Source organism: Hippocampus comes, unplaced genomic scaffold (assembly GCF_001891065.2).
Source record: "Hippocampus comes isolate QL1 unplaced genomic scaffold, H_comes_QL1_v1.1 scaffold277, whole genome shotgun sequence".
NCBI classification, from domain to species: domain Eukaryota; kingdom Metazoa; phylum Chordata; class Actinopteri; order Syngnathiformes; family Syngnathidae; genus Hippocampus; species Hippocampus comes.
In genome coordinates, this window is record NW_017805365.1 from 43411 (window position 1) to 55196 (window position 11786).

Genomic DNA, 11786 nt, shown 5'->3' on the forward strand with positions numbered 1-11786 from the left:
GGTGGGTTCCACAAAGGCGGGCGAAAAGAAATTGGCGAGGCAAAGTCGCTTCGGATTGAAGCGCAACGCGACGCGACACGTCCCGTGTGGCAAAGTCAAAAACGCGAGCAAACTATTCTTTCGGCGTGCTCGAATCCGTGCAAAAAAATGAGCAGCAAGGTCGATCTTGCGCGACCGATGTCATTTTGAATTCATCCGTCCCGGGCTGGTCGAGGGGACTCACTTGGTACTCAAACAATTCAGCACACTCGCACGTAGCTGACTTCGCTTGCCGCCGAGCGCACTTCAGGTTAGCGTTCTGCTCAAGTTTAGACACGAGGGACTAAAAGAAATGATCTTGGTCGCTCCGTGAGTGCAAACAAAGGACCGTTGGATGGGAATATTTTTGAACATTGAAAAAAAAAGACTTTAAACATAGTTCTAGCCAGTCCAAGTTCAATTTCATCCATTAAATAAGGAGGCCGGAGCGGAGCTGGAAGTGAACCCGGTACCTCTGCACTGTGAGGTCGACGCGCTAACCACTGGACCACGTCAGATCTTTTATATCGACCGCATTATTAAGAACACGTGTGACAATTCGTGGCTATGTAGTGTGACAATTCGAGAATTATAACCTACAAATCAACCGTTTATTATTCAGACTGTTCTCTCGAAAAAAACTCGTGTTTGCATGCATTTTTGCAGGATGCTGTTAAGCTAGCTGCTAAGCTAGTGGAAGCTTATGTTATATTATTATTATCATTTTATGTTTGAGCATCATATTATTTCATGTTCAGAATACCTAAATTATATTCTGTTGTTTAATAATTGCTTAGACATGGTTTTATGTTGATAGGTTCTGATTGGCTGTTGAAGTCAGAGAAGCAGGAAGTGATTTTAGTTACGAGGACAGTTGCGTTCTCGAACGTGCTGCGGTGCAGACATCTTTGTTTCCCCCTTTTAATAAAACTGCATTTAAAGGATTCCTTCTCTCATTTTGCCGTTCGTAAAGTAGAGCTATCCACTAAAAACAAGGAACCCCTCAACGTACACGAGCAGAAAACAGCATTAAAAAAATAAAAAGTAAAAGTTCTCACCCTTGGTTTGGAAGACGCTTGACGGCGTCGTCATGGACAGGAAGGAGTTTGTTGCCCGACTTCGCTCTTCATGTCCACGCCTTTAGCATTTCAGCCACATGCTTGTTGGTTTTACGTCAACTTGGTTCAATGCGCGTCATCGATCGATTTCAAATTAACGGCGGGCGGCGTGTGGTCGCAAGCAGCAACAAGATCTACTTCTTGCACGGTGGTTTTCATGACATGCCCCCCCCCCCCCCAAAAAAAAAAAAAAGCCGAAGAATTCCTCGCAGTGGACGACGTTTTATTGGGCACACTTTCACCCGCACACAGTTCGGACGGAAGCGTGTGCGGGTGAAGGTGTGCCCGTGTGATGTTCTTTCCTTTTCCGACACTGACATCTAGTGGACGTCAACCGTCAGGGCAACAAACGGCCTTCCCAAAGCACGCGACTTTTTGCTCGTTCGCGATGGTGGCGCTGTCGTGCCGGCGTCGGGCTACAAGCGAACGTTGGCCGATTTGGAGCCGACGGACGAAGCGCGGCGTCTTGTGGCCGATTCGGAATGGCCTTGACGCAGTGCGGCATACTCAACTATCGGTCGTCGGGCTTCCGGGCAGGACCGCGACGACCAAAGTCCCGGCACGCGTCTTCGATGGGTGCCCAAGAGGAAGACCTTAGCGGCCTCCGACTTGTGACGAGAGACTCGGCGCGGGTGGCGTCCACGATTTCAAAAGGAACTCGAATCAAAGGGGAGCTCTTCCCAAGTAGACTTTTCTTTTTGTTTCGTTTTTTTCTTGACTTTTTTTTTCCCCTTTTCCTTCAGTTCCGTTTTGTCAGGAAAGTTGAATACATTTGCATTTCTCAATGCCAACGCCTTACCTTAATGATTTTTGTTTGAATGAATATTGTATAGTGTGTTTGTGTGTCTTGCAGAAAACTTTCATTCTATTGTTAATACAGTCAAAAGGATAGCGCACATAACTTTGTACAATATTGGTCATGAAATCGATTCGCCTTATTTAATACAATCGTGATATTGTCATGATTATTTTTCCAAACAATAAACTGCCACGGTATCAACCGCTTTGAACAAAGTCGGGATTTTTACAAGGTACGAGGACGCGGTTTCAGCGAGAAGGTATATGACCCCGACATGAGATAATATTCGATGTCATCGTATTCCAAAGGTAACCGTTTGGTACTGTATTTAGCTGGTGTTTTCCATCAATATTCGAATTAATGCCCATACTGGTACGATCATTGTTGTTATTGTGTTGGCGCTTATGGAGATGCGGATGTTGGATGTTAGGGTTCATTCAGAATGATGTGAGAGAAGTGTCTGGGGAGAATGCAAATAGGAAATACGGGTAAGCAGAAATACACAACACGCATGAAAATCAAGCAGGCTCATAAGAAAATATCTTCGCAGCGAAAGGAGTGTAAGAAGCGGGTCTCTGGTTTTCATCGTGTCTTTTGACTTCCACTGTTGAAAGACGAAAAAAAAAAAGACTGTGTCAGAAGTGGGATTCGAACCCACGCCTCCATTCGGAGACCAGAATTCCCGTTGGCGAGAAGGTTTCAACCTTGAGTCTGGCGCCTTAGACCGCTCGGCCATCCTGACAACTGACAAGGAGAACGCTTTCTGCCTTGTTAATGCCGGTACAGCACCAGGAGGCGAACGAAGTTTTCGTCTTCGCGATCGGGGGAGACATTGGCGCACACACAAGCAATTGCTTAGAAAAAGCTTTTGGCTGCCCTTTTCAGTCACGCTGACAGAAGCACAGTCGTGACGTGACTTGCGCTGCTCGCTCTTAGCGTATTCGCTTCCGCTCTGAAAATGAAAGCGCGGGGTGAATAGTGTCAAAGGGCTTTTGTAGAGTCATCTTTTTGTGGACAAGAATAAAAAAAATAAACTCAGAAACATATGATATACCCTTTTACGTTTTAAAACACTGTAGTTTAGTTTCACGTCTCATTTTCAAGAATGACGCGGTCACAGTCGCTTCTTGATGACGTCGCCTCTTAGTCGGCTCCCGCTCCACTCCAAACAGGATACGTTGTAAATGTACCCCTTAATTGACAAAAACTAAAATATAAATTACAAAATATAGACTTTGGAAGCTAACAACCCACCGAGTGCATTTCACGCCCGCGCCCAGTTCAACGAAACGACATAAACGCTGGCCCCACACCGCTGTCGCCCCTTGACAGCGTCACGCTGCATTCGCGTTGAAGAGTTCTGCACTATTTCATTTTGCCTAGTCAACAAGAACGAGTGATATATGTAACCTTATTCTCCCTGTCCACATGTAACAGTGCCGTCAAACGATGTCATTTTTTTTTGCCATTCGTGTGTAGCTCCTGGCTCTGGTGAAGGCCCCGGGTAGCCATTTATCAACTTTTCGAGCAAGAAATACGAGAACCATTGCATCAAGTAGTTCAGGAAATATTGACAACCTGTCATATTCTTGCGCCCACAATGGCACACGGGCAGCCCTCGGCTTTACTCAGGACCCAAGTAAAAGTAGTTTTCACTTGAGAACCACACTGCAATCATAATAAAACGGACGAAAAGTCTGAAACTTGCAAAAGTTTATTTGGCATGATGAACCACGTCATGAACAATTAATTGGGGAGAGGGAGACTTCAAGCCTAGGTTATGGTTTCAGTTTAGGATTTGAAACATGGGTTGAAGTTTGTCAAGTTTACTGGGGTGAATGATGGGCTTGAAGCCCAGTTTTAGGTTGGAAATCAAGTTTTTCAAGACATTGTTAGGGCCTCAAATTAGGGCTTCAAGCCTTGGGTCCAGTTTCAAAGTGTTAAGGTTTCAATTTGAACTTCACTTGACATTTCAGCATTTTTGGTCATATAAGTGCAAAAAATGAGCTTCGTCCGAAATGATTACGACCCTCTGAGGACAATCGGCTCAGAGAATGGATGGACGGACATCGAATAGCTCCGCTTCGCACAGAGTAACAAGTTAGCATGCGGTCACCCGGGTGGGCATGTGTTCTCCTCCGTTAGCACGTTAGCATGTGGTCACCTATGCAGTCAATTCTGTTGGCACTTAGCGTGCGTTCCTCTGTATTAGCGTGTTAGCATGTGGTCACCTATGTTGGCACGCAGTCAACTCTGTGGGCATGTTTGGATGTGTTCACCCAAGTTAGCGTGTGCTCACCACTGTTAGCAGGCTGGCATGCGGCCACCGATGCTAGCATGCGATCAACGCTGTTCGTAATTTACCATACGGCCGCACGTGTTGCTACATGAGCATGCGTGTGTGGGGAGCGGGCCTGTTAGGGTGTTGTGTGTTGTTTTTGTGTCGTGTTGCGTTGCGTGCGGCGAATGCGTGTCTACCGACCCATCGGGGAAGATGACGGGCATGCTGAGTCTGTCCAGCAGAGCTTTGGCCGAAGCGTCCACCTGATCCAGAGACTCGGCCTCCACGTGCTCATCCTGTAATACCTGAAACACACGCACACGCACGCCCTCGTTTTTTAGCCACCTGAAACACACGCGCACGCCCTCGTTTTTTAGCAGTGGGAAGTCAAAGTACGCCATTTTGTCTTCAGCAGAACCCCAAGGGCTCTTTATGACCTCATTGTGTATTTCTAAGTCTTCAGCAGAATCCCAAGGGCTCTTTATGACCTCATTGTGTATTTCTAGTTTAAATTGTTTGCTTCAATATCATTTGGTCATGATCTTGTGTGTGTGTGTGTGTGCTCGCACTGACCACATCGGCGTGCTGGTGGAAGGCGAGGGCGAGCTGCAGTCGGTGTTGCCGCTCGTCGGCGCTGACGGCGAACTGCTTCCACACGCGGTTGAGTCGAGGCAGCGTGTCGCCGGACGAGCGCGTGGCGCAGCGCAGCGACTGGCACAGCACCACCGTGGCCTGCAGCAGCTGCCGCCCGTAGTCGTATGTGCTCTGCAACGCACACGCCGCGCGTCAGCCATCGTGGGACACGCACACTGTCCACACAAATGCATGCATGCGCAAACACACAATCGCACGCATACTCATAATAACGCACACGCGCGCACATCCCCCCCCCGCGCACACACATACACACACGCTTGCCATGACGCAAAGGTTAGGAGGAGGAAGTTTGGCGCACGACCACTTCCGGTCTGACCTGCGCCACGTCCACAAACTTCTTGTGTTTGTCCATCAAGGCTTTGGTGTCGCGGGCGTCGTCTCCGAGTCGCACGTGCGTCTTCAGCAGCGCGTCCAGCAGCTCGCACAGCCAATCCACTGCCTGCACGCGCACGCGCGCACACACGCATCATAGCACCTGTGCCCGTGACATCATTCGGCTTACGAATCTGACCTGTAAGGCGTCTTCTTCGCATTTGAACAACTGAACCATCTGAAGCATCTTCAGACGCCGCACGTCCACCATGTCCTCGCACCTGCATGAACGCACGCGTTCGCGCACGCACGCTTTGTCAGGTCATTGGAAATTGCGTCGCTCCCATGATCGCACACGTTAGCATGCGTTCGTCGCCGCTAGCGCGTTAGCGGGCATTCACCTCTGTTTCCTCATCTGCATATCGTCCATGACGTCGCGGATCTGCTGCGCGTTGTCCCTCTGCTCGGCCGCCGCGTTCTCACCGTCGTCGTCGTCATTGCACGTTTGCTCTAGCAGCAGCGCCCCCTTCTGGCGCAGCGACGCCAGCCCCACCTCTGCTCATGTACGGAGGGGAGGGGTCAGCGCGATTTAGGCCCCACCTCCCCACACTCCCACGTATGTACGTACCGACGCTCTGCAGCTTCTCCTCCAGCAACTTGAGGCTGTGTTGGATTTGCGAGCCGTCCGCCGGGGCCACGTCGGCGCACAGCATGCCCAGGAGCGCGTCCAGCTGCTGGGACAGCTAACGACAGCAAATGTGACATCAGCGCCGCCCTTCCACATGCTAAGACAACTCACACCGATACGTAGAAAAGCAAAGATAAATCAAAACAAAAGCGAGACAAAGCTCACCTAATGAGCATACGCTAGCCAAAAACACTAAACTAAGACGGTTGGAGAAGACGAAGCAAAAATAGGCAGAAAAACTGAAATGAGATCAACTAAGCTACGCTAACTCAACTAAGAGAAAAAGAGTGAAAACTACGCTTTGTTACGATGCTTACACTCAACTAAGGTTTAAAGAAAGAAAAAGTCAAAGCTAGCTTCTCGAAACTAAGATGGCTGAGGTCAACAAAGCTAAAATTAACCAAATAGACAAAAACCGAGATGAGCCAAATTGAAGCAAGATAAACTGAGCGACGGTGACTCAATTTAACGACGCTAAAGTGAATGAAACTAAGCTTTGCATAAACTGAGGGGGGAAAAAAAAAAAGAGAGAAACCGAGCTTCTTTAATCAAAGATGAAGGTAAACTACGGAAGCTAAAAGTAAGCAAATACACAAAAAGAGAGATGAAACATGCTAGAAGAAGCTACGTAAAATGGCTACTCTTAACAAAGGTTTTAAAAAAAACAAAAAAGGGGTGACGCAAGAAGTGATCGCCACACTCGACTCCAGGTGGGTCAAGTCAGCTCAGTTCCAACAGACCAAATGGAGCTAACACGGAGATGAGCCAAGTTGCCAGCTCACCTCCTGCGTGGCGGCGTGGAAGGCTTGCGCGGCCTGCAGGACGTTCTGCCGGCTCTCCAGCTGCGCCGCCTGCTGGTAGCAGACGTCGCTGAGCTGCCGCTGCAGCGCCTTCAGCTCGCCGGCTTCTTCCTCGTCGTCGTCGTCTCCGCCGCTGAGCAGGGCGCCGATCTGCTGGTTCAGCTCCACGTAGGCCGCAAACCATTCCTAGCGAGGGGGGGGACACGACCCGGCGCTGGTTGTTACGCGCGCGGCTCGAGGGTGCGGGCGGCGGGCTGACGCGGGCGGCTCTCCGTACGCTGTGCTGACTCTCGATCTCCTCGTGCTTCTGCTGCAGCGCCTGCGCCGCCCGCATGGAGTCTCCGATGGCCCGCTGGGTCTTCAGCAGCTCCGAGCCCGGACCCTGCAGCCACGTCACCACCTCACACACGCACGCGCACACTTGATTTCACTTTTCCTACCATCCCCATCCTCTCCCGTCGCGAGTGTGACAACCGCGTCTATTTTCGTGTCATGGCTTTCCGTCGCGTCGGTGGGCTTGCGCTGATTTTTCCGAACGGTTTCCCGTCGCTTTCATTATTCCCACAACGGGGACGTCTGCGTTTTGAAGTTCAACTTCAACATTTGATGCCTGTCATTTGTTTTCTCCAGGTGATTGAATTGGTTTCCCAAGTGCCTGTTCACGCGCCGAGCGGCTCGCTTTTCCCATTTTTGAATGTGTGCCAAGCGTGCCGAGAAGCAGGACGGCGGCCGCAAATCTGCCGCCGTCGCCCTGGCAACCGAGAGCGAGCGCCAGACGCGTCTCCGAGACGGGCCACCGACCGCTCACCTGCGTGACTTTGGCGTGCACGTCGTGTATCTGGGAGCGCTTGCTGCGTTGGCGGCAAACTTCCTGGTAGCGGGTGTACTTCTCCCTCAGCGAGTCCAGAAGCTTCATGACCTGAGGCTGAGCCAGGAGCTCCTCCTCCATCGGACGCCACGTCGGCGCTGTGGGCAAACGTTGGGAGGGGGGTGGCGAGATGACGACCGGCTGAGGCGGACGCAAGGCAGCAGAAGCCTTTTGACCCGTTTTGGGTCAAAAGGGCGCGCCGCGCGGCGTACCGCTACCAAGCAAGTAGCACGGGACCTCGCTGGCAAACAACAATACTGCGCCGGCAACACGCAAAGTCAAGGCAATTCTTTTGCCCGCGGTGCTCCAAAATGTTGGCGCGCGCTCGTGTCGCGCGGATGTGGCGGCCCTTTGGTACAGACGCTCGCGTTAGCGCGCTAACGTCGGCTTCCTCACCCCCTGGCCCTCCGCCGCCGCCTCGTCCGCCCCCCTCGGAGACGTTGAAGCGTCGCTGCTGGAGCTCCGACAGCAACTCGTGACCTACGCGCACACAGAGCAGAAAGCGGGCTCGTCTTTCGCTCGGAGAAGGAGGCGGCGGATGGCGCCGACGACGACCCCCTTTAACACGCAGAAATCACACAAACACTCTCACACGTTCGCACTGGCGGACCGACATACAAATACATACAAACACACCAGCGACACAGACCGACAGACAGACAAAAAAAAATGCTCGGGTGCACACACAACAACACACGCAGAGAGCGACAGCGCAAAAGGGTCCTCTGCTACTTACCCGTCTGGAGGACCGTCTCCGGGTCAAAGGACGGCAGGAGGACGTCAGCTGACCTACACACACACACACACACACACACACACACGATGCACACACACAGTACAGCGCGTGCGCGAGTGACTGCGAGCGAGCGCGCGTACTTGTCGAGGGCGGCGCTCTTGTCGCCGTCGTTGATGAGCGACAGCTCGTCCAGCAATGACGTGGACTCCTTGGTGAACTTCTCAAACACCTGCCACGCAGAGAGGAGGTTGAGTTGCCACGGTAACAAGCGAATCTGCGACAGATTTTTTTTTTTTTTTCTTAAAGAGGCGGCAGCAGCGACCAGTCTCTTGCTGAGCCAATCGCCGTGGTCGTAGTCCAAAGTCCCGCCGAAGTCGTCGGTGAGCTGCGAGGGTTCGATGTAGCGCGTCAGCTTATTGGCCGACACCAGGATCACCTAACGGGAAGCGCCGCAGCGGGAGCTTCAGTTCACCGGTCGCGTGGCGGTCGGCGGCACAAGCGGCGCGCCGTCCGCACGCTCGTTTTCACACGCTCGGCGGGTCCAACCTCAAAGCCGAGTCTGTCCTTCTCCTTCCAGAAGCAGAAGTGAGTGACCTTCTTGTCCCAGAACTCGTCCGGCTTGACCACGCACACCAGCGACACCTCGGCCGGGATCACGTTCTGAAAGGGCGCTCGTCAGTCGCGAGCGAGCGTCTACGTCGGCGCGGGGCGGGGCGTCGGCACGTACCTGCAGCATGAGCACCACCGTCTTGACCGTGTTCCACTGCGAGCGCCGCCCGTCCACGATGACGGTGAAGCCTCGCGCCTTGCACTTCTCGCTGCGCACGCACACGCACACGCACACACACACACACACACACACACACACACACACACACACACACGCCGGGGTCATTGAAGAGAAACTCACATTTTCATCAATAAAATACAAACAGTTGATTGGCCAATGACCTTTCAGCTACTTTTTGGACACAATACTTCATACATCAGCAAAATAAATCCTAAAACGAAGCATTTTTTTCACAAAAAAAGGAAAGAAAAAAAAAAAACTTTGCGTTGCGAGCCGTCCGGCTCCGTTCCGCTTTGGCAGTGGCACGTTCCGCTACGCGGGGAGCCGAACGTCTCCATTGGGAGCAAATGGAGCGCGCGTTGAAGGCGCCGCGCTGTCAGCAATGCGGTGACAACGCTAACGTTCCGCCGACGACCTTCTGGGATAGCGTGAGTGCAAGCGGCGAGATGGCGCGCTCTGTCTGGGTGGTGCGTACCTGGGGATGCTGAGCAGATAGTCCAGCGTGTCGCTGAGCTCCTCCATGTTGGTCTGCTCGCAGCCCAGCGGGATGCTGAGGATCAGACCGCTGCGACGGTCTTTCCCGCCTCAAACCGCAAAGGGCACACGCGCTTCAGTCACACGCGGAAGGGGGGGGGAACCCCCAAAAAACGGCTGCGGGTGCGTACCTGAGAGGAAGGCCAGCTTCTTGTTGAGCACATTGATGATGCTGCTGGCTTCCATCGTGCTGACCTGATGACACATCTCAAAGCACAGCACCAACACAATGGATCCTTCTCTTCAGACCACATCTTCTCATATGATCAGAATTACAGACGGATTGGCCGTTTTGCTCAAGGCTGACAGAAACACGCCCCGCCTGTCTCGGGTGTTTCTTCGAGGGGCCGAACTGAATAGGAGCAGGGTTGCTTCCATTAGCTCTCTATGGAAAGGATTTACGCTTCACATTTCTGGACTGGCTTTTACCCTTGGTCACAATGCGGCGCACGATTCTCCTTCAGGTAAACCACTTGAAACTTTTGGGGAGCTTCGGAGTTAAGACAGCTGCAGGAAGCCGCCGGCGTGCTCCCGCTGTACTTCACGGCTCAATCAATTGGTCAATAAATGGACGTGAAGTATATGCCAGTGTTAAGTGTGTCTAAAGCTCTCTGGGTATGATGTTGATGCACGCGTTGAGAGATCGTGCCATCCATCTGTTATTTTCTAAGAATCTAAGAATGTGAGGTGGCACAATATTGAACTGTGATCGCAATTCTGCCTGCGACGCTCGCATTAATCTGATGGTCGGCGATTTTTCCATTTAGAACGCGGCCTCTGCTTCACATTTCGTCAAGCACTTTCTCAAGCAAGCGAGGAATTGCTTGTCTTTGTTTTGCCAAACGAGGACGTCGGGCTCTCGGCTTTGAGCGCCAATCTTCCACCCGCAAAAACACTTTCAAGATGATCACGGTTTGAACCTGGAACGGACGATGAACATTATTCGATGGGAGAAGGCGGGCGGAGCAGATTTCGTTCGACTTTGGCGGTTCCCGATGATGCCCCAAATGCGCCGCGGCAACAGACTCATCCAGATCATCGCGTATGTGCGAATGTTTCCGTTCAGTTCGGCTCGGCTCGGCCCGCAGCCGCCATGACCTACATCGACTCCCACCCGACTCTTCCCTCGCCTCTCTATCGATAACTCTCCGATCGATTTGGCAACAACTCTCCGCCGAACAACGGACTTTGCCTACCTTTCAGTCGTCAGACTCTTGGCATTGTGCGTCTTCGTCGAGGCTCGCTAAAGTTTCCGGGGGCTCCAGCGTGTCTCCCGTGGGCGGATAATGACCGTTTTTTCCATCCGGCAGCGCGACACTCGCCAGCCGCCGACCAGCTCGAGGTGGAAGGAAGCCAGGCGCAGAGCGTCGGTCGGCGGGCGGCGCCGCCGTTGCTCCGCGCATGCGCAATGCCCCTCCGAGCGAGACTGCGTCTTCCGCAGCCGCTCTCGTCAAAATTAAAAAAAAACGACATTCAAAAAAGGCTCACGGTGCCTTACCGACCTGATATGTCTACGTTGTTCTAGAAGCATCGCTACTTGTAACGCAACATTGACATATACAAGCGAGAGACCGCGGCAAATGCGCAGATAAGAAGGTCAATTCTCTTACTTTGAAAATACAATCCTTTCTAATGCGCAAGTCCGATATATCCGGGGCGGGAGCAGCCGAGACGTTCGCTGACAATCGGAAACTTGACTTTTACGCTTGTATTCACATCCAGTTAACGAAATATGGGCCAGTAAAAAAAAAAAAATGACTGCACTGCATCATACTTACACGAAATATGTGACATGCTAAACAGCTGACGTGTTCTTTTACTATTATCCTCCATTATCAAATAGTGGGGCGACATTTTTGGGAGGCGTTCCCCTACTTCAATAATCCATGTGGCACTGCGTCTTTTGAAATTGTGCTCATGCCTTCGACCTTTTTGACTTTGTCTCTTGATGTCCAATGGGTAGGTAAGCATCTTTGGAGCTGGAGAAACGTTTGATTCCACTTATAAGTTGAAATATTTTCACACCCTGCTGTGCCATACAATTTGTGTAGGGGCAATTTGTATCACCATAATTACGGGAGGACGTTGTTTTTGCTCTTCCCGTCAGGTTTTGTGACTGAGACGTTTTAACGCACTCACTCAAGCCACCGGGTCCATTTTTTTGACCATTTGCATCGACTCCAAA

General features: G+C 51.7%; 1 protein-coding gene and 1 non-coding gene across 3 annotated transcripts; both read right to left on the minus strand.

The window, feature by feature from the left end:
* Positions 1-2568: 2568 nt before the first annotated feature.
* Positions 2569-2677, minus strand: trnal-caa (transfer RNA leucine (anticodon CAA)). Its single transcript has 2 exons — positions 2640-2677; positions 2569-2614 (listed from the first exon to the last, which is right to left on the minus strand). It is a non-coding gene; the product is annotated as a tRNA-Leu (tRNA).
* Positions 2678-3704: 1027 nt separating this feature from the next.
* Positions 3705-11014, minus strand: sestd1 (SEC14 and spectrin domains 1). 2 transcript variants are annotated; one of them, XM_019871928.1, is made up of 18 exons: positions 10798-11014; positions 9733-9796; positions 9543-9651; positions 9005-9095; positions 8824-8937; positions 8600-8713; positions 8418-8506; positions 8278-8330; positions 7938-8021; positions 7482-7639; positions 6951-7073; positions 6656-6859; positions 5814-5928; positions 5587-5740; positions 5385-5466; positions 5190-5312; positions 4790-4981; positions 3705-4521 (listed from the first exon to the last, which is right to left on the minus strand). In XM_019871928.1, the coding sequence occupies exons 2-18, from the start codon at positions 9785-9787 to the stop codon at positions 4279-4281; spliced, it is 2103 nt and encodes a 700-aa protein (XP_019727487.1). In that variant the 5' UTR covers positions 9788-9796; positions 10798-11014; the 3' UTR covers positions 3705-4278. The 2 variants fall into 2 exon arrangements, with proteins under 2 accessions (XP_019727487.1, XP_019727486.1); XM_019871927.1 differs by having other exon boundaries at positions 9733-9808.
* Positions 11015-11786: the final 772 nt, after the last annotated feature.